General features: G+C 43.2%; 1 protein-coding gene across 1 annotated transcript in view; it reads left to right on the forward strand.

The window, feature by feature from the left end:
* Positions 1–23,393, forward strand: part of Kif5c (kinesin family member 5C) — a 152,801-nt gene that overhangs the window by 28,047 nt on the left and 101,361 nt on the right. The window contains exon 2 of the mRNA XM_047544429.1: positions 20,938–21,028. Within this exon, the coding sequence (XP_047400385.1) occupies positions 20,938–21,028 (91 nt within the window). The remainder of the gene's footprint in view (positions 1–20,937; positions 21,029–23,393) is intronic.

Genomic DNA, 23,393 nt, shown 5'->3' on the forward strand with positions numbered 1-23,393 from the left:
CCCTATTTCTGCACTTAACTGCCTGTTCCCAATTCTGGCTTCAGAACTATTCAATGTTGCTTTGTTTTAATTGTATTTATTTTTATTACTTTCCATTTATGGCGTGCAGTACTGATTTTTTTACATATAATAGTCATATAAAACTTTCATTGAAAGTATATTTAAGGAAAAATGATTTAAAGAAAAATGCTAAATCAAATGGGTGGTGTGTGGCTGGGGCAGAAGTTGTGATGGTATCATTCAAACCATGAGTTGGGGAACATTGGTTGGGAGAGGGAAGAGAGACAAAAACCCAGTCTGGGGGAAGGCCTAAAAGAAGGGAAATGGAGGGAGATGCAACACCCCAGGAGGAGCCATCGCCGAAGGGGAAGGTGGGCTGGTGGGTACAGGGCACACGCTTTGGAGAGGTGACGAAGGGTAGGGAGAGGCAAGGGGTTTGCTGACACTGGGTTAGCAAAGGACTGGCACAGATGTGAGTGGGAGGAAGGATGCAGAGTTTGCTCCACTCTTTGCCCAGGGCCGTGGGCTGTGTTGAAGGTACCGTGAGTGGAGGTAAAATCAAGGTGGGTGAGAGGTTTTCTGGTTTTCAGGATAGCAAAAATGTGGACACATTTTTAGATAATAGAGTAGGAGACGATAAACATGCATGTGAGCTGGGTTAGAGAGCGCCAGGTCAGAGAGGTGGAGGACAGAGGATGGAGGGGGAGGAGAAGAACAGGGAGATTTCCCTGGGCCAGAGGGAAGGGAAGGGAAGAGAGGGCCAAAGGTGCCTCTTCTCCTACCAGTAAATCTGCAAGCCAATTTAGCTATTTCCTAATATGTCAATCATTCAGTGGAAAAGGAGAGTAGAGAGCAAGGATGAGCGCCTGGGGCAAGTGCAGGATTGTGAAAGTGTAGAGGGGGACTCCAGGTAAAGGCTGAGCCTGTGGTCATCTGGAAGTCCCAGGGAGGGAGGTGCTGGCAACAGTCAGGCTTTACACCAGGCAGAGCGTGACTTCTGACAGCTTGTCCAGAGAAAACAGGAGCAAGTTGAAGGTAGCAGCTGCTCTTCAGACCACTTCGGGGGAGGAGTGGCCTCAAAGTTTTGGGCCCTGTGCTGCTGTCTGCGAAGCTTTGTTGATTAAGGAAGCCCTGCAGAGAGAGCCTTTCCCTTAGCAGTGGCTGATCTGCTGGCCTCAGCTCCAGGTGTATCATAGGGTAGGCCTTCTCCTCAAAGATGTGGCCTGGAGGGACGGCCTGTATTACCTCTCCAGAGGCATTCACTCTGTGGTGAAGGTCATGGGTTTTGGACATGGTGGCAGAAGGCACGCAGGTGTGGAGTCATGGCTTTAAAAGCACCCAGCTCACTGCAGGACTGGCCCCCAATTTTCCCATTAGCCTTGGAGGCTGAGTTCCCTTCTTGTCTGACTTGCTGTACTCCTGTGTCCCTTGTATCTTGTGAGTTGGGTCATGGAGCATGTGGAAGTCGAGTTATTTGGAGCAGATCTAGTCTAGAGAGGAAGGAAAATGATTCTCAGGGTATGTCTCCAAGCCCAGAGCTTCCTGAGCTCAGATCCAGGCCGTGAGCCTCAGTGGACCTGGGGAGAAGGAGGTGTGAGCACACCTGAGGAATCTCTGCCCTTGAGACCCAGTGGTCTTGAAGAAAGAAGGTGAGGGGTGAGGAGAAGAGAGTTCCAGGTGCCCCACCCTGCCTGCCTTACTCTGTAGCTCAGGACAGTTGAGGTGTCACTACCTGGGACATGCATCTGACTGGGCTCCCCCGCAGACTCCTCGGGTGAAATTGGTCATGTCATTTGTTTCATCAGGAAAGCTGTCTTAGTTTCTGGGCTGGGAGTCCCTGTTGGAGGTCCCCCTTGCCACCCCTTCTCAAATCTTTCCAGCCTGTTCTATGCTACTGCCATCATTGATGTGAACACTTTGGCTTGCTTGGCTTTTCTTTTTTTCAGCCCTGTCTACAGTCACAGTTTGATTGTAAAAGGCATTTTAGTATTTACCAGGGTGGAAAGTAGACCTTTCAAGGCAGCTCAGATGATAACTTTTAGAAATTCTATCTATATGCATTTTCTAAAGTATTGCACTAGGGTTGAAAAGGTAGGAAAGTCCTGGCCCCTTCCCTCTAGGGTCCATAGGCATAAAGCATACTCTCAGAAAAGAAAATAACCAGAAAAAGACTTTAAAGGAGGTGGGCTGAAAGAAAGAGTCGTGTTAAGTGGAGACATTTGTGGTTTGACAAATAGACGCCATTGCTCCCCAGGGTCTGGCAAGAGCTCACATCTGGCATTATCAGCTTCGCCTGCGAGGCACAGGGTGAAGGCCCTCTCTTCTACCCTCAGAGGAGATGAGAGCATCTGTCTCAGTTTAATTTAAAAATATCATGAATATGCTTTAATTAACCACCCTCCAAGATTCTTCTTCCAGATGAAATAAAGCTACGTTCATCAATGCTGTTTCTTATCTTAACTCTCAAGTCATCTTTAAGGCTGACTTGGCCTTAGCAGAATCAAAGAGTGGTTGAACACTTGGGCTCTTATTCCATCCCACATTAACTAGGTAACCATATGCAAGTAATTTAACCACCCTAAACCTTCATTTCTGCAACTATAAAATGGGCATCCTAATATTATCTGCTCCTTGCAAACACCTGTGGGTTCAGCGAGGTAATTTCTGCAGCGCAGTCCCCACGGTGCCTGGTTCTTGAAGTTGTGAGATTACTCCATGACTCTGGTTCCCTGCTTTGTGTGTGTAGCATCAGTCATACCATCTAGTGAGGCACTGATTAGCAAGGCTAACATTCTGAATGCTGGCTTAAAATAGAAAAGAGTTACTTTGTGTGAGACTTTGCATTTTTTAAACTGACACATTTTTTATTAGACAGTACTCTTACAGAATAATAAAATGGAAGGAATCTGTGAAGTTATCTACATAATGAGGCCAGTGTGGCACAAAAGCAGTGAAGTCCCTGAAAATATCAGCCAGATTTCCACCCTAAGCATTTACAGAACTTTCCAGTACCTAGGAGAGAAAAGCCACCTGCCTGTCCTGCTTTGCTTGCCTCCCTCGTTAGATTCGGAACGCCTGGGGCTTGGGGACTGTATCTTCCTCTCTATTGACTGCCTAGAATATACCAGGTTGCCTGATCAGGGAGCATCAGTAATATGTGTTATGTAAGTGAGGGTATTTCTACCTAGAAATTTTTGGGAAACAAACAAACAAAAAAACCAACCTGTGGGTGGTGGTGGGGGACTGAAGTAAGAGGATGGAATCCTGAGTGAGTATGGTCAGCTCCTGGTCACTGTAACCACTGTGAAGGTCACTCTCCCTGCAGTGAAGTCTTTTTGGATTTCATATGTGGTATGGTTGAAGGAACATAGACGTTAGAGTCAGACAGACCCGGACTTGAATGTGGATCCCTCGTGTCCTGGTTGAATGACTGGGAAATCGTGTGCTCTCCCTGGTGACACCACCAGTTGCAGGGGATTGTTGTGGCAATGAAAGGTGGTGACGCAGGGTGCCTGGCTTCTTTTTCAACCTTGACATCTGGACTATTTGGATGATTCAGCTTGACTTGCTTGAACTTGGAGGTTGGAGGAGGATGGGCAGTCTCTGAGGAGTGTTTTGAGAATAAGGATGAATGGTCCTTCCTGGCCTAGTCAGTACTGATGTTGGGCTGACATCAGGAATTGATATGTGGCCTGTGGCTCAACATGCATACCAGTGACCCTTGGGCATTTGCAAGAGTTTATCCTGTGGTTCTTTGTCATCTTTGTTTGCACCTTGGGCCCACCTCCTCACCCAACCCCACACCTACTGTCTGCTTTCCATCTTCATTGCCTGCTCCTTACTGCAGGCTGCCCCATGTCTTTTTGGACTTCTTTAACGGCCTCCTCCTTGTTTTTCATGTTTATCTTCCTAAACAATCTCTTCCTGAACACGAAGTCCCCACAGAGCAGCCAGAACAGAAACCAGGCCATCCCTTTGCTTAAAAGTACGTTACAGATGTATTTACCACAGGGCTTCCGGGTGCTGGAAACCTACCTGGCTGTCCCAACACCATGTTCATACCATCCCTCTCTCTCCAAATAGAAGGACGACTTCCAATGGACTGAGGGCTTCCTAACTCAAGGTGCTCTTTGGGTTACCTCTACCTGGATCACTCTGTTCCCTGCTCTCCCTGTGTCCGGCAAGCCTCCAGGCCTTTGCTCCAGTGTCACATCCTCAAGAACCGTCCATCTGTGACACTCATGTCACACCCTAGCGAAAATTATCTCTGTTATGATTGTCTGTCTCCTCCCACTCAGAGTCAAAGCTCCACAAAGACCAGGAAGTTCGCTTCACTTCCACTGTTTGAAGCAGTAGCTGGCAAGTGGAAGATTCCCAGGCAGTATTTGCTGAATAAAGCAGTGAGAAGAGAAACCGAATCTGCAAGACCATGTGAAATGTGTCTAGGTGTGTGGCGCAGAGTGCGGATGCTGGTGCTCGCAAGGGTGGTCTCACGGGGAGCTCTCTTGGTGCTCTTCGTATAAATAAGAAGATAATGTTCTGGTCATAAACAAGGGGAGTCACCTCTGATGCAGAAGTGTTGTTGGGTTGAGATACAGCATGTTGGATCTTTGTGGTCAGGAGCGGAGCACTGGAAAATCATGAGCTCCGAAATTGGGTCCTCCTCCTCTGCTACTTTGGTATTGTTTCTGAACTCTGATTTCCCCATCTGTAAAATGGGGATAATGATGCTAACCTTGGCGTTTTGCAGTGGAGGAGGTGCAAAATAATCTATATCTGACACAGGACCTGCTGAATAACTGACAATATTTATTTTGAAGGGACATGTAATCAATCACAAAGTCACAGTACCCCTGTGAATCTTGGAAATATCTCAGTCATCCACATCCTGGTGTCCCCAGACCTGTTCCAGTCACTCATTTGAATCCCATTAATTCAAAACATGGTATCAGAAATCTAATTTAATTAAACCACTATGTCTTAAAACTTAATAATTGTCATAAATGCTGCAGGGAAGCCAAAGATGCATAAGATAGGTAATATGTCTTTAAATAACTAAGAGATCTATTTAAGATGCTAAGAAAATGTTTTCCAGTTTGAGTATGCCTTTTATTAGTTTTACTAGTTGGTTTATTACTGAACCCAGGTTCGTTTTCTCACTGTTCCATCAGTGAATTGAGGACAACTTGGATCAAGGGAAAAGATTTATTCAAATGCCAGCAAAACAGGAGGCTGGGGGACTAATGTCCAGAATGGCCACCTTAACTCAGCACACATTTCAAGCTCCTCTTATCTTCAGGCAAGGGGGAAGGAGGGGACTAAGGTTAGGAAGGACTGATGACTGGAGACTTCTAGGTGCTGCTCCACTGGTCTGGAAAGGGACATTGTGACACATGTAATTAATCACAAAGTCACAGTACCCCTGTGAATCTTGAAAATATCTCAGTCATTTACATCCTGGTGTCACCAGACCTGTTCCAGTCACTCATCAGACACCTTCATAGGCCCAAGTAAGAGTCAGTGATTTTGCAAATATTGCCTTAAAATGTCTCTGAAAAATAATCTAGGACATTGTTCTCATCATGACACACAAGTCAAAGGAGTTATCTAGAGCAAAGCTATTGGGGCACTAATAATGTTTTGCTCAGCTGTGTGACATTCAGAATTGGTGATTTTTAAAGTCAACTAAGCCAGGTGCAGTGGTGGACACCTCTAATCCTAGCAGTCTGGGAGGCTGAAGCAGGAGGATCATAAGTTCAAGGCCAAACTCAGGGAACTTAGCAAGATCCTGTCTCAAAAAAAGAAAAAAAAAAAAAAAAAAAGTGGGTGGGGGTTGGGATATAGTTCAGTGATGAAGCCTCCCTGGGTTTGATCTTCAGTACTGCAAAACAAAGAAAGAAAGAAAGGCAGGCAGCAACTAAAAGCAAGTAAAGTTAGAGGGTTTGTTTAGGCTTTCTCTCAGTTACAGGTTTTTAAAAATCAACATGGGAAACAAATATAATATGGGCTTTGTGATCCTGTACAAGCTAGGGACCTTTCTGACCCTGACCTTGTTACATGTAAAGTGCAGAGAATGACAATTACATTAGAGAGCAGTTGTTAGAAATGGGTATTTTTCCCCAGGTAAAGCAAAGATCCTGGCACGCAAGCCTTATTCAAATAAACGAGCTCTCTCCCACCCCAACCTCTAACCCCGGATCCCCTGTTCTTTCCATGACATGGTGCTTCTGAATGACTGTAATTTGTTATCAGAGACCTCCTGGAAGAATATTAAAGTGCCAAGGCTGTTGGGAGAGAGAGAGAGAGAGAGAGAGAGAGAGAGAGAGAGAGAGAATGTGTCTAATTGGGAGGCTCAAGAAAAGGTTACATCTTGGGAGATAGAGCATTTGATATGAGACTTGAAAGACCAGATTTATTTTGGCAGAAACAAGATCAAGGCTTTGAGATGGCATTGCAGTTGGAGGGAGCGGCGAGGGAGCGAGGTGGGTGCAGGAACGATGTGAGCACGCTGCCTGAGTGTTTGGTAGGGAAGGGACCCACCTGCCAGGTTGGTGTGTCCCATGCGGTGGGAGACACCTCTCTAGGGCACTTATACCTGGCAGACATTCTAGCAAGTTGTTAAGCACCATTTTTTAGGAGCTGAGCAAAAGGCAGATGGATTGAGCAAAGGATGTAGAATGCACTGAAGGGAAGAGATGTGAGTGGACTACGTAGAAGGCTCCTGCAGGAGTCTTGGTGAAAAGTAGTTAAGAACAGTTGAGGGGCTGCAGCTGTGGCTCAGTGGTGGAGCGCTTGCCTGGCAAGTGTGAGGCCCTGGGTTCCATACTCAGCACCACATAGAAATAAATAAAATAAAAGATCCATTGACAAGTAAAAATATATATTAAAAAAAGAATAGTTGAGATGCAGAAGAAGACAAGTACAAGGAAATGAAGGACCACTGTGACAATTGATGTGGTGAAGGAGAACTATGGGAGAGATGGCTCTGAGCTTTACAGCCTGGGTGACCAGAGATGACGACCGAAAGGAGAGGAGGGGGAGCAGGGGGAGGAGGGAAAGGCCTTGAGCTCTCTCTTCAACATACAGTCATCCCTGGGTATCTGTGGGGGACTGGTTCCAGTACACCCCATGGATACCAGAATCCCTTAATGCTCAAGGTTCCTTATGTAAAATGGTGTGATGTTTGCATGTAGCTTACACATACCTTCCCTTAGACTTTAAATCATCTCTAGATTACTTATAATATTACTTATAATACCTAATAAAATGTAAACACTGTGTAAATAACTATACCGTATTATTTAGGGAATTGCAAGAAAAAAGTATGCATGTTCAGTATAGAGGAAATTTCTTTTTTCAAATATTTTGGATCTGTGGTTGGTTGACTCTGGTGGATATGGAACCTGCAGAAGTGGAGGGCCGAATATATTGTGTAGGGCAGGTGGGGATCTTCAGTTGGATGTTTTCCTCAGACAGTTAATGTGGATTTGGGCCTCAGAGTTGGAGATAGATTTTAGTGAATCTTCTGCACATAGCCTATGACTGAATCTACGGGAGCAGCAGAGCTCTTACACAGGAGGGAGTACAGAAGAGAGTACACAAAAGGAGAGAGAGAGCTTGCACGCACTAGTGACCTTCTGACATTTGGAATTGGCAGGAAGGAAAACAAATGATGGAGGAAGTTCAACAAGAAAGAAGGCAGGCTGGTGTGTGCAGTATCAAGGTGGCAGCAGGGTTTCAGCAAGGCCGGGCTGGGGCACAGTCCTAAACAGTCTGTGAATTTTGAGGATGTGGCAGTTTCTCAAAGGGTGTTAGAATTGAAGATTAGGAGGCTGTGCAGTGCTTTAAAAAAACAGCTGAATGAGGGCAAAAATTAGACCTGATGTGGAGGAGTAAGGAGGGGGAGGTGGAAGTCCAACCTTCCAGTAGTTAGAGAAAGAGGGTGGAGACAAGGCAGTTACTAGAGGGAGGACAAAGAAAAAATTAATAGATGAAGAAAATGCAGGCATGGTTTACATCAGAAAGAAGGTGTTTGTGATGAGAGCGATTGGGAGGAAACAGGTGAGCACTGCTCCAGGGCCCTGCTCCAGGGGTAGGGGCCCCCCAGCAGGCCTTGGGCACCTGCATCTTCTGGTGTGTATTAGGCAATAACGACCTAGAGGGTTGAGAAGAAGCCACATGGAATACTAGGCTTACTCGGTGATCTGGGGGTGGTCCCAAGCTGGCAGTGAAGGAGGCATTGGTACCTTCTGCCTCATCACACTGATCTTCCCTGCTTAGCTTGGTACTTCCCTCTTCTCACAGCTCAGAAATGAACTTTTGGGCTGGGGGCGGTGCTACATGCCTGTAATCCCAGTGGCTTGGGAGGCTGAGGCAGGAAGATAGTGAGTTCGAAGACAGCTTCAGCAACTTAATGAGACCCTGTCTCAAAAGAAAAAATGAAGAGGGCTGGGGATGTGACTCAGTGGTTAAGTGCCTCTGCATTTAATCCCCAGCACCAAAAAAAGAAAAATAAAAAAAAAAGAAGTTGGTTTATCTCGGTTCTGTTACCTAAAGAGTCTGACAGGCTAATAATTGCTGCTCCTGGCAGAGAACTAGAGAACTGGAGAACTTTCTAGAACCAGAAGCTTTTGTTGTCTAACCCATTAGTTGTTCAAGTAATAGAACATCAAGTCAGGAAGGTTGCAGGGGCAGGGACAGGCAGAGGAAGTGCTGGAAGATTCTCTTCAAATTCCACATGTGTGTGGCCACACAGCCCGTCTAGGACTTTAAGCACTGAAAAATAAGGTGTCCCAATCACTAGAAAAATTAAATTAAAAATCTTTTAAAAGATAAAAAGCATAAAAAGCTTATGTGTCAGCCATACATAAAACTGTTTCTTTTAGATTTTCTGAGTAGAAAATTGTGATTGAATTCGGCAACACCAAACTTTCTAAAAGTTTTTTTTTTTTTTTTTCTTTTTTTATTCATCTGTCAATTGGGTCATCACCTCCTCTATAGTTCGAACATCCTGTCTTCAGAATGAGGACAGTGTCTCATGGCACTTGGGTGCATGAGCTTCATGTAGCCCTAGTTACAGCCCATCCATCCTAGACTCAGTTGGCTGTTGAAGACCTATTTAGAATTTGTATATAGCAGCTTTCCCTTTATAGTGCCCATGCATCATAAATGAGTGGGAGTGACTCCTTAAAAACCAATAGGGACATAGCAATTCTGAACTTAATGACTACTGCTGGTTTTGTTTAATGTAATGATTCCTTTTTGTGGGACACTTTGTTTTCCCTGTAATTTTCTGTAATTGGTAGAAATAAACTATTATACTCTGAGTTATACTGTATCATGTTCCCAATGTGACAAGTTTTATTATTATAGTATGTTAGGGCCAGAAAGAGTCCATTTTTTATTTTTCAGAGAGGAAGAGTCCCAGGAAATATTTGTGACCAGTTGTTCAAGGTCATAAATTCAACCAAATTTTGTGAAATTTCTTAGAAAATCTGTAGTTGAGGGATAAATATGATCTTGGAGGAACAATTACAAGATGTGATATGGTGTTATGGGTAGAAGGCTTGACTGGGAACCAGAAATTCTGAATCTCGTCTGAGCTCCAGTTATTGTCCTCCACATAGCCATGGGACAGGATTCTCCATTCCCAGAAAGGGAAGCCAATATTCTGGTATAGGACAGATGAGACTGGACACCTGAGGAATTAGTAGGAAGCAGGTTTATGGGCTGCATTGGTCCAGAGTGAGACTCATGCCTAAAAATTCTTTTTTTGGACCATGAGTCTGGAAATTCTTGGAACTTTATACCAAGCGTGTGTATGGGGGGTGTGGGGGGCTTAGAGGTTTACATATTTGTAGAAGTCAACATAAAAGTAATTTTTTTTAAGTCACAGAAAGTGCCTTTTGCCCCATAATTTTAGATTAGTCAGAGGTTTTACAACACAAGCAGAAGTGACATCATTAAGTCTGTGGCCAAACTTAGCTTTTGCAAGACAGCAACAGAAAAGAGAAGTCTTAACTACATTGAGTTCTTTTGCAGAAATTTTTGCTGATATTCTGTTAATAAGAATAATTATGGTAAGGGTCTCTGAAGAAGCTTAATTAAGATTTTTTGGTGGAGGAGGGGGCACCACTACAATTCCTTTCCCACCCCCAAATGTTGAGGATGGAACAGAGATGAGGAACCTGACTGTACTATGAAAATGAAGTGTATTACAGTCATGGGATAATTATAATATGTAAGCTGTTTCTGAAGAGTGAAAAAATATTAATAGATTGTTAATTCACCTTGTAGTAGTTATTTGCAGCTTATCTTTACCAGCAGCCTCTGTGTCCAGCATAGCTACCAAGCAAAGATCTGGACCAAAGCTTTTATATTTTAGTTGTAGTCAAAAGACCAGAGGGAAGAGAACTTACAGGTGTCACCATGTGGCCCCCGTGTTCCCACAAGGCTCAGTCTAACTGGGAGAGGTTTGTCAAATGGCAGTTTGACTGGATTACATACTGCTGCCAGGAAGCCACCCCCAGGGCAGTGTGCCCCTGACAGAAGGCTCAACATTATCCTTGTTCTCATTTATTTATTTGGCAAAATGAACCCTCCATCCTACCTTTAGTGAAATGGTTGTTTTGCCTCCTTTCCACGGAGGAAGGTTTGGTTTTTTTTTTTTTCAGACTTGACTTGGCACCAAATCTGTTGAAATAATCATAGTAGCAATTTTTATTCCTTTCTCTGAGTCTGTAGGGCATGGAGTTCTCTCCATTTTTAAGGTGACCTCTGGGGCAGAAGCCACTCTCATGCCAAAGTCAGAGAACTCCAGTGCTGCTCATTATTAGTGTAGAATGCTAGAGCCAGAGAGATTACGTCTTTCACTTTACAGAGAGGACGAGGCCTTGAAAATATAGATAAGCAGTTTAGGGTCACAGAGTACATGAAGGCAAGATCCTGGACAAGACCCAATTGCCCTGACTTCTTCTAGACTGTCTTGTGAGAGGCATTTTAGGGTACAGAGCAAAGGGGAAGAACTTGAGGATGAGAGAGAAGGGAGTTCATTTTAATTTGATCTGAAGTAAAAGTCACATATAATAAGAGCCTGTTTTGAAACGCAGGTTAAATTATTCTCTTTCTGGGAGGTACCGCTTCTGTCTTCATTCTGTCTGTTAACCAGGCAAGAATTCTGAACTTCTTCATTATCACTGGGGCAGTTTGCCTTCCCGGAATGGCTTTTCATAGCTGCCTGTGATCTTGACAGTGCCTGTGTGTCCACGCATTGGGGATTTTGGCAGAAAGGAGAGACTTGTAGCCTGGTTTCCTGCAGGAAGAAGGCTTACAAGATGCCTTCGTGTGTGTGGCCTTTGTGCATCCTGGGTCTGTGGAGTGGTTGGCATTGCCTTGGCAACTCTATCAGGAGCAGTCGCGGCTTGCACACGTCTGTCTCACTGCGGACTCTCCTGGGAGCAGCATGGCTTTGCCCGGAACTGGCACCAGCCGCCTTCCTTGGGGCATAGAGCCAGTGTGGGGAGGGGCAGGGCAATGTCTGGGCTTCTCCGGCTGCCATTTACATTCCCAGTCACAGCACCTTTCCAGTGCAGATGGGGGTGGGAGGGGGAGGGGAGACGGCAATGTGGAATTGGAGTAAGTCAGTTTGACCTCAAGGTCTCCTTCTGTGGCTACACTTGAGATAGGTGGACCTGGGAGAGGGTCTAACAGTGATGGCAGAGAGCTGATGGTCACTGCCAGGTGGGGGATGTTTTGCCTGGGAATCTGTAGGCCAGAGGAGAGGTAGGTGAGGGGGTAAATGGGTAAAGGGATGTAGAAAGGCAGAACAACTCCATTGGAGCATGGTCAGCATATGGGAGACACATGGGAGAGAGTGTGAATCACCTGCACCCTCACACCATCTGATGGTGGCCTGAGACCCTACCTCTAGCCTCCCTGCTGCCCCTTCTGCAAACATCAGCTGTCATCATCTCCAGCAGGCTTGTGTTGAGAGCCTGCCCTGCACCATTATGTACAAAGTGTTCTGCCAGGGCAGGGCCTTCAGAAGTTGATGTTCCTTTGCATAAATAAGAAACTGGTAATGAATGCTCTGAGGGCCCACAGTTTGGCAATTGACCTGCACCCTTTTATGAAGGAAAGGGTACCCCCGCCTTTTTAGGGCTGTGTCCCAGGACCACAACTTGTTGAATTTTTCTTTTCTTTTCTTTTTGAGACAGGATCTTGCCATGTTGCCCAGGCTGGTCTCAAACTCCTGTGATCTTCCTGCCTCAGCCTTCCAAATAGCTGAAACTACAGAGGCACACTATTGATCTGGTTTTGCCTGTTGAATTTTAACAAGGATTTCAATTTCTACTCCCCCTGTTAGTTGGGTATCTCCCAAAGGAATGTTTGATAGTGATTCTATGAATCCACATTCTCTAAACCTACTGAATGAAAGACCCCCTTAGGGCCCAAAATGTCTGGGAGCAAAAATGACTGTGGTCAGCCAGGACCTCCAGGAGCTGGTTGAGCTCCTCTGTGCAAATTTGAAATGGGTAATCCTTGGGCTAGATGTGACCCTGTGGGCTCCTTCAGGAACATATACTGAGGCAAAGTTTGGAGTGCAAGTTGTTTTGGGAGGTGACCCTAGGAAGTACGGGTGACGTGTGAAGTGAGGCAGGGAAGCGAAGGAAACCAGGAGTCTCATCTCAGCATTAACCACTGGGCCATGGGAGCTTCATGGCACTGGGAGGCCCTGGGAGCCTGTCTGGAATACATGCCTCAGAGTCACTCCTTTCCACCCCCACCCCCAGGTGAGGGAGCCAAGTATTGGTTCCACCTCCTGCCAGCCAGTGGCTTACAACTGCTGGAATTGTGGCCTGGAAGTTCCCCCGGCCTTCTGCAGGCAACAGGAAGGACTCCAGAAGCCAGCATAGCCCTCAGGCAGAGATGCTGGAGCTGGCTGTGAGAGAGATGGCTAGCCTGTGAGGATGGAGAGGGCATGGCCAGGCCCCTGACAGCAGCAGTTTAGCAGTGGGTACTTTCACTCAGGTTTCCAGAAGACTCCAAAGTGGTAGCAGCAAAACTGGTGAGTCTATAGATGCCTGCCCCAGACTCAGCTCCTCACCTCCTGAATGGGCTTCATGTGAAACATGGGATTTTTATTTATTTTGGAAGAACACAGAGGATGGTCCCAAAACAGTGAATTTTGCTCAGACCCTTGGAAAATTAAATGCCCCCACATTCTGTGGAGCTGAACTTGGGAGTTGCAGACTTGGGGACCTGGAGGAGTCTGGTATGTGATTTGACTCTTGGGTTTTATAAGGACAACAGAATGCCAAGTTCTGAGTTGGTACATTGTGAGTGATTCACTCTTCTGTATCCCTTCCTTTAAGGACTCACTGCTAGAGAAATTTGGTGTAATACAAAGGCCAGGTATGAGTCATTGTATTGGTCACCAAACCCTGTATTACAGAATGACACAGACTCCATCTCAAGCATCTTCTAGAACACCAGGCACTGCAATTGATCTTATTTGCATGACTACACCTGATTCTCACTGGAAGCTTGAATTGTAGGTACTCTTGGCTCCACTTAACAGATTAGGAAACTGAGCTCAGAGAGATGGGCTCTGCAGCTTCCATGTGATGCTTCTATTATTTGGAGCCACTATATAAATGTTAACATAACAGCAAAATAGTATGTTATAATGCCTGGAATATCTCTATATCCATAATGTATGTTGAAATAAATTTTATGATATGTTATCAATTTATAAAACTTCTGATATACAGCTGGACACAGTGGTGCACACCTGTAAAACAGCAGCTTGGGAGGCTGAGGCAGGAGGATTGTGAGTTCAAAGCTAGCCTAAGCACCTTAGTGAGACCCTATCTCAAAATAAAAAAGAAAAAAGGACGGGGTATGTGGCTCAGTGGTTAAGTGCCCCCCCAGGTTTAATCCCTGGTACCAAAAAACAAAACAAAACAAGCAAATAGAAACTTCTGATATACCACTTCATGCCCACTAGGATGGTTATAATAAAGAAGATAGGCAAGAACAAGTGTTGACAAGGATGTGGAAAACTTGGAACCCCTTCTGGTGGGAATGGAGAATGGTGCGGCCTCTTTGAAAACCATTTGGCAGTTTTTCAGAAAGTTAAACATAGAGTTACTCTATGACCCAGCCATTCCACTCCTAGATACATACCCAGGGGGAAATGAAAACACATGTTCACATAAACGTTTGCTTATACATGAATGTTCAGAGTCGCATTCATAATCGCCCTGAAGTAGAAATAACTGAAACATCCAATCAGTTGATAAGTGAATACATAAAATTCAATATATGCATTCAATGAATATTGTTCAGTCACAAAAATGAAGTCCTGATATATGCTATAACATGGGCGAACCTTGGAAACATGATGTAAGTGTATGAAGGTGATCGCAAAGGACACACACTGTGTAATTTCATTTATATGAAATGTCTGGAATAGACAGATTTATAAAGACAAAGTAGATTAGTGATTGACCTATAACGGGAAAGATTGAGGGGACTGAGAGCGACTGCTAATGGATACAGGGTTTCTTTTTTGGAGCATGGAAATGTTCTGGTGGTAGACAGTGAAGCTGATGGTAGAACTTTGTAAATAAACTGCAAACCACTGAATCTCATTTTTCTTAAAAGGGGTAGAGTTTGTGGTGTGTGAATTATACCTCACAAGAACCAGAACTTAGTGTTGGTAAAAAGTAAGCACCAATACTTTTGGGCTTACATTTTGGAAACATTCTTTTAGGTTGTTATCAAAGTCTTTCCTAGTCTATGGGTTTATCTTATTTAATTTCTTCTTGTGCAGACTAATATAATTCCTTGCTGATGTCCTGACCTTGACATCTTTGGAGCCCTTCAAGTCAAAACAAATCTGTGCAACTTTTAGGAAGCGAGTATATCTGCCTCTTCCATTTCAGATAAGGAGAAAGAAGCTGATTGAAAGCCATGGTGCAGATGCGGGCCCTGCCTGTTTGTCTTGTCCTGGAGGACAGTGCCAGGCCTTGTGCTTCAGGGAGGCAGGCTTAAAATCAATATAAGGGCTTGACTTTCTCACAGTCACTGCTAGTCCACTTGCAAGCGGGTCCCTGATCCCCTCTCAGGACTCACGGAGGTGGGCAATGAGCATTGTGAGAAGGTCATGTCGACTCGAAGATGCTGGATTCTGATTCTCCCTCTGTTCTACTTCAGCTCTCATAGAAACTACTCTTAGTTCATTGGAACTAATTAGTTGTGTATTTGGAAATCATTTTGAATTGATTGGGAAGTAAAGGGGGGTGGGCAGAGGTGGTGGAGAGCCAGAGGCTCATGCTTGTTCCCTTGCAAGCATTAGGTAGAACTTGCAGTACGTTAGGTAGGAACCTGAAGGTCCGGATTCCAGGGGCATGTCTACTGTTTATCTAACTGGCCGCAAGTCATCTACACTCTCCCAGTCTCACTGTGTAAAACAGATGTTGGCTTGTGTTGACCTTAAAGGACCTTTGGGTCTGAAAAATTCTGCGATTTTTCTTAATAACATCAGCAAACCTATTATCTGTCTTTTCCTAATCTTGACTAGCCTTTGCCTACTTTCCATTCCTTCAGTGAAAGAGTGCTTACCATGTATATGCCCACAACTTTTCTTGCCAGTTCTGCCCTTTCCCCCAAGTCTTAATGGCTTCATGTTAGTCCCACATTCATGACTAACTGCTCTAGGCTGCAGTAAGGGATCTCTGTCTTTTATTACCCATTAACCACTTTGCTTCAGTCTTTAATATTAGTCTTAGCATATGCTGTTTTGTATGTGTTCTGCTTTTCCAAAAAAATCATGAGTTTCTTAGAAATATAACACTGTACAAAGAAAGAACACTTCAAATAAGAGCCTTAAAGTTATTTTCCCCAGAGTAATAGAGTTGATAACATGACTTGTCCTCAATTTTCCAGTTTGTGAAATGGGAATGGTAATACCTACCTCATAGTTACTGTGAGAATTCAGTGAGTGAAAAAAAAGGGTTTGGCCAGAGGATTGGATGTGTTGGTAGACATTGGTGAAAAAAATAGTCAACTTGTAATAAAGGCATTCACAGCCTCCTGCACTTTCCAGAAAGAAGTTACATAAACATATGGGTCAGAGAGTTAGTGAATGTCTCAATAATCAATTCTTCTGTTGAATACTCCTTGGAGTCTGGAGATAATTCCATAGAGTGAGTTTAATCTCTGTGTGGACATTTTAGTCTTTTTCCTATTTCTTGGTGAAGATAGACAAAAACAATCATTCGAATCTTAGGCAACATTTGGTCACAACTCTTGGTTGTTCTTGAAGATCGTTTTTGGATTATTTCTCCATGAGCTTTTCTTAAGGATAATTAATTTCACTTTTCCTAACATCCCTCCTGGTGATCAACTTCTAAACATCCACATGAGTCTTCTGCTTTCCTGTCTCCCACTGTAGAGTTCCTTCCAGACTGGGAAGCAGTTGCTGGGTAACAGGTCAAGTGTATTAATAGGCAGGCCATATGGTTCACAGACATTTTGCTCTTAACAACTTGATAAGATTTCTGGTGGTATGATTTTTGGTTTTAATTTTAACTATGAAAGTGTAAGAACCATCTGCTGTCATTCTTTGTATGTGATCCTGGTAAGTTATTAATTTTAGTTACACTGCTCCTATGCAATTAGCACTGGTTGACGTGGACGCTTCATGGTAATGCCGACATACTTTGTTTTCAGTAGTAGAGGATGCTAAGTGTGTGTGTCTTATCCAGATTCCCTTCATAAGTTGTAGTTATGTCTTGGGAGTTAAATGACTTCTCTTTTAGCTGATTAAATGCTTTCATTGAAATGATCCAATTGGTTGGCTGAGAATATATAATATATAATATATGACATATAATTGTTACAGAGTAAACCAAATAGAGCCATGTAATAGTGATGCCAGGGTGGGGGTAAGGCTTCTTTAGTTAAGATCATGGAAGCCCTTGAAGAAAGAGAAATTTGAGATCTAAGGATGGTATGTAGATAAGCTCAAATGAAGAGCTGTAGTGAGCCAAATGAAGATTTGAAGCCATAGAATTCCAAGAGGAAGGAAGGGTTAAGAGCAGAGGTCCTGAGCAGGAAATGAACATGGTGTGGGAGGAAGTCCAGTGTGCTACACTGTTGTGAGAAGGAGAATGCAGAGAGCTAAGGGCAAAGAGGGTCCAGAATAAGTATAATTGAAGCCATTGGAGGGTTTTAAGTGAGGAGATGATGTCATCTGATTTGTAGTTTTAGAATGTTCACTCTGCTGAGTGGAAAAGGATTGAATGGTGGCAGGGGGACAAGTCAGGAGGCTGTTGTACAGAGGAGATTGATGGAGAAATGATGACTGAAGTTGTGAGATATAGATAGCAAGAAGGGGTAGATGTTGGGATACATTTTGAATATGGAATTTATGGTGCATACTGAGTGATTTAAAAAAAATATTTTTTGGTGGTAATCAGGATTGAACCCAGGGATATTCTACCATGGAGCTACATCCCCAGTCCTTTTTTCAAATTTTGAGATAAAGTTTCTTAAAGTTGTCCAGGCTGGCCTTGAACTTACTTCCTGCTTATGCCTCCCAACTAGCTGGGATATAGGTAGGCATCATCAACCCGGTCATGCTGTGTGATGCTGAGTATCCAGGTGATAGGTGTTACAGTTCTTATTCAGAAGTGGAGGGCTTGATGGTTCTCTTTTGGAATAGCTAATGGATATCCAAGTGGAAATTGTCTAGTAGGCATATGAACCTAAGGTTAGATGAGAGATGAAGGCTGAAATGTCTTTTTTGTCCCCTATACTGGAGTTTGAACCCAGGGGTGCTTTATCACTGAGGTATATCACCAGACCTTTTTTTAAAATTTAAAATTTTGAGATAAGGGTCTAGCTAAGTTGCTCAGACTGACCTTCAACTTGTGATCCTCCTGCCTTAGCCTCCCTAGTTGCTAAGTTTACAGGTATGTGCCATTGTGCCTCGCTGAAATATTCATTTCAGTTACACGACGGTCAAGGAAGTCAGCAGAGACAAGCTTAGGTCTGGGCCCTGATTATATCATCATTTAGAGACCTGAAAGATACCAGCTAAGGATCCTGACAGAGGTAGCCAGAGAGGTTGGAGAGAACCACATGCTGAGCAGACACCTGGGAAGGAAGACATCTCCTGAGCATGGTGAATGGTGACCTCATTACCATTTCAAGTGCTGCTCTCCAGCTCCTGTACAGCAGTGTAATTTGAAAAGTTTCTTCTGTAGTTGTGAATTCACGATGACAAGAGCAAGCTGGACCCAGTATCTCCCTACAGAACATTCAGCCACCCTGGCACTAGAAATGGAGACTCTTATCTCCTTGGGGGCTGTAGGGAGGAGCCTGTGTTCAAGTCTTGAGCAGGGTTTATGAGATTTTCTTACCATTACTAAAGCAGCAAAGAGGAACTAGTATGTGTGTGGTTTTTAAATTTTTTTAAATGGCTATTGTATATACAGCTGGTATAAGTTACTTCTTTGAAAATATTCAGTAACTAAATTCTAATCACTCTCTTCTAAGACTTTCAATGCATGAAAAGACACATAAAAATGTTTACCTTATCACTACTTAGCATGTTAATTCTGACGAGTGGTCTCATAAAAAATCATTTTCTAGTCACAATCTAACATCAATCTAGTCACATGGCTTGAAGGCAGCCTCTGTTTGGGAGCTAACTTTAGGTCATGAAAAAGCATTGTTTTATCTGTTTGTCACTTGATAAATGATATGGCTTAAAGGAGGAGCAGCAAATTTTGTCCTCTATCTTTGTTAAGTATAATGCATTCCAATAAATATCTTAAGTTGAAGGGCAAAATTAGGGAATCCTCCTTTTTATACCATATACGTTTTAGTAGGTCATTTTTCCTGCTGTATTAAGTACATTTCTTCTGAAACTCCAAGTAGGATTGTGCTGTAAACAAAATGGTTTATTTTGATGATTCTCATTAAGCTTAGAGAAATAGTGGATTGGTTTAAAATTAAGCACACCTACTTTATTTCTCTTCACAAGGTTCAACGGGTGACAAATACTTAGGGGAACTGTGAATTTTTATTCTTACCCTTCACCATACTGACATTGAATTGAATTTTACAAACATATAAAACTAGTAAGGATATAGTGGACTGAGAGTTAGCGATAGGTTGCAGTGAAGAATATCTTTGGGTTATTTAACCAAAACTTGGTTCAGTAACCAAAGGGAACACAACTGGGAATAAAGCATCAGAAAATGATCCCTTTCCATAATTTTAGCAGAACAACTCTGGTTCTGCTGCTGAGCATGAAAAATAAATTTTTTACGATACAGGAAAATTCTGCATTTTTCTAAGACCATACTGAAAGAAACTTGTTTCCTGGATTGGCTCAGTGCTGTTTCAAAGACTAATGCTGAAGCACGGGGCCTAAAGCATGGGATTTTGCCTCCAGTCAGCTCTTCCCACAGTGATATGCGAGGACACTGGTAAGCCAGTCTGACAGCCCTGTCCTTTGTGTGAAGGTTATAGGATGTAACACGCCTTGCATTTGGATCCCTCAAGAGCAGTTATCTTCTCAGGAGTCTGACTGTCCTTGGGTGGTTCTCAGTGTCCAGGACCTCTTGGAGTGAAGGAGCACTTGGTTTCCCTGTCTTCAATCTCCCTGATTCTACTGTTTGTGGTGAAAGATGAAGGCCCTCCTGGGTGGACTGGGCTTGGGGAAGGGCAGGGGAGGCTTACTGCTTGCCTGGGCAGTATTGGTGGAGAAGAGGCGCTCTTTGGACCTGTCTTACCCGGCACCTTTCCCTAGTGCTCAGTGCCGAGCCTGGCACGGAGTGCTCAACAACTCCTTACTGAACCTTAAATGACAGGGCGCCAGCTCAGTGTGATGCTGTGGTATGGCTTCTTCCCTTCCCCTCGCCTGCTTATCTCCTTGAGTTGCAGCATTAACAAACGTCAAATCCCATGTGGGGGAAATCTCCTTTTACTGAAGAGAAGGGCTATCCCCTTTGTCTGATGAGCCTCAGCCTGGTTAAGGCTCACTTTTGCATATAAAAACACTTGCATTCTTTGGGATAAAAAGCAGTACTGTCTGCTAAGAGCACCTTCTGAAATCTGATCATGTTGTCTTCCTGTTGAAAAAAACCCCAAGTGTGTGACCTTGGCTAGCAGTACAATCTGGCTCCTGATTTCCTTACCAACCTATGCTGGTACATACCTTAGTTTCTTGAACCCACCAAGCCTTTTGCTGTCTACTAGGTTCTCTGCCTGGAATGTTCTTCCACAGGCCTTCCCAAATATCCTTGTGATCCTTTCAAGATCCACTTAACTGAGACCGCCTCAGCAAGGCCTCGCTTGACATGTGCCTACCCCGCTCCATCACTTTGCACCTAGGCATTGTATATTCTCCCACGTTTGCTTCTTATTAGTTATCTACTATACTTAGCTAAACAGTTCACGAGGGCAAGACTGTTTTCTGGTTTGTCAACCTTCAGTCCAATGTAAGCTCTTTTTTTTTTTTTTTTTTTTTTTTTTTTTTTTTGCGATACTGGGGATCAAACTCAGGGCCTTGTGCTTGCGAGATAAGTACTCTACCAGCTGAGCTGTCTCCCCAGCCCCCAATGTAAGCTCTTGATAAACATATATTCAAATAAATGTCAGCCTACCTTTCATCAAAAAAATGTCTCACATTTAAGAATGTATTATTTTTTACTCAGATTCTCCACATACAATCCACATACACACCGTGTGTATAGGGTTCAAGCTGTAAACATTTCCTAGTAAGGTAAGAAACTGTTTTAAAGAATAGGGTTGGTTGATTTGGTACCTATGGTCTAACTGCTAATATTAGGGCTTTTCATTCCTAAACTACTAATGTGTTTTCTCCACCCTTTTCTTTCTTTTGTCTGTCTTTTTCAGCAAGGGAAGCCATATGTCTTTGACAGAGTGCTGCCGCCCAACACAACCCAAGAGCAGGTTTACAATGCGTGTGCGAAGCAAATTGTCAAAGGTAAGTGCTATTTCTTTATTTCCTCCTGGGCCTTTCAGAGTAATGGAAAACATTAAGTGATATTTGCAGCCTAGGAATCAATGTTCCTTGACTGTAAGCAGAGACCTGCTAATTAGAAACACTGAATTACAGCCTTGGCTCTGGCCCTGATTTGCTGTGATGTCAGGCAAGTTATTCAATCGCGCTATACCTTCTTTCTTTATTTCTTTTGTCACCTTTTGGTAGAGCTATTCTGTTACCTAAACGCTTAAAAGCCAGATAGGCTATAGTCACACCTTTTCCATGATGGCTATTAAATACTGCAAGTGTAGAAGAACGTCTTTATTCCTCTGCAGCAGAAAATACATATTCCAAACACTTCGGTTGTGTATCTTCATTCGGTTTATTTTGTGTGTCTGTCTCCTTTATGCTAATATCTCTCTGGAAGATGTCTTAGAAGTAGAAAGTTCTTGCCATCATGGAATTTTCTTCTGTGTCATAAAATCACATTACACTTCTGCTTATTGAGCTGTTCTTGTTTCTCAGCGTTCCTTAATTATAATTTCATCTAACCCACTTTCAGCCATCCTACCCAGATCCTGACATTTGTTCCTCCAAACAGGTAGCCTCAAGCCTACATTTATGTCTCAGAGATCAGTCCTTTTCTGTGGGGCTGGCCTTGGCCCTGGAGGATTTGTGTCAAAATAACAGCAGGGAGATGAAGCAATTTACACGTTGCTCTACCTTGCCCTTTCAAATCAGGGGCAGGTTGGAGCTTGCCTTGGAGGAGCCTGCCATCTGGACAGAGCTGGGGGCCATCTCCTGCTACTTTGTTTTTCATCTTTGAATCCATGCCTTCAAATTTGAATGCAGTGGCGATTGCACTTCCAAATGTCTTGATGCTGCCACCTCTACGGGTAGCTTTGGATTTAAAAAGCGAAAGGTAGAAACAAAACTAAAATAATACCTTGCCATTTTAGATCTGCTTGTTTTTAGAAGCTGCGCTGACTAACTGAACTATTTGAAATTCATGAAAATCAGTCCTGGGTACATCTGTTAGATTAATTTTGACCCTGGACACCTGCGTGGGAGACTCACGTCAGTATGTAATGTTCCTTGCTGAGATGTATGGTTATTCACATTCTTGTTGCAGACATCAATTAATTTTGAAGGTCTTCACAGTGAGATTATGATAGAAAAGGGGAGAGAAAAAAAATATGCCTGAATTTGAGCTCTTTTCGAATTAATAGTTTGGGCCTGTATCTGGTGGTAATTTTTGTCTTCTCTCTTCTTTACTCTCCTGCTTCTCTCTTAATTGTAATTGTTAGCGAATATTAATTGTACAAAACAATGGGTTTCATTGTGACAACTTCACACTTGCCTATAACATACTTTGATATTGCCTTCTCTTAGGCCCTTTCTCCCCACCTCTCCTTCTATCTAAACATGTTTTCGAAGCATATATTTCTTAGTTTGCTTCTACTCAGCCCTTTTTTCCCTTTATTATCAAGCTTATTCCTATTTTTATTAAAGTAAGATTAATCACATATATGCCAGAATTTCCTTTTTTTTGTTTCCCTCTCCCCTTTCATTACCAGAAGCAAATAGCATTTGCTACACGCTGTGCTAAGCATGAAGGCCATTTAAATACATCCCACTCCCTCTAAGCCAATGTAATTAGAAATGGATGGATTCCATTTTTAAAAATGCCTGTGATTCACAAACAATAGTAATAATCTTTGAGTCTTTATTCACTGTGTGGGCCTCTTTCAATGTCTGGATTTTTCTACAGTTTGAAGTGTCAGAAATAGGCAGTTTTCCATTAATATGTACAATTTCTGCATTTTTATATATCAGTTAAAAAAATAAATTAAGAAGAAGAAAAGAAATAGGCATTCCCTGGGAAGTCTTGTGAGGATACAACCAAACTGTGGATAACTTGAGACCCTGTATATACCGCGAGCAACAAAGAAAACCGTTTTGAATAAAATCAGGCTCTCACATGATATGATAAACAGACATTTCTAGGGCACCATAAACATGATATGAGCATACTCATTTGGTAGTAATGAAGAGTACCTGATTGCCCTTTCAAAAGAAATTGTAAGGGGGGTGGTAATGAAGCCAGATTTAACTTTTAAAAATATCCACTGAGATGAAAATGAAGGGAAGTGGCTGTGTATTTCTGCATTGCCAAGGTAAAATCAAGGTATGTAGGCAAGAGCTCCTTGGAATACAGTGTAGTTGAGGTATCACTTGCCATAAGGAGTCCTACTAAGTCAGGTTTGGGAGATGGTGTTTTTTCTAGATGCCAAGACTTGAACTGAATGATTCGGAAGATTACCATGGTTCCCTGACTCAAGATAATGTGGTAGACTGTTGAGCT

Source organism: Sciurus carolinensis, chromosome 3 (genome assembly GCF_902686445.1).
Source record: "Sciurus carolinensis chromosome 3, mSciCar1.2, whole genome shotgun sequence".
NCBI classification, from domain to species: domain Eukaryota; kingdom Metazoa; phylum Chordata; class Mammalia; order Rodentia; family Sciuridae; genus Sciurus; species Sciurus carolinensis.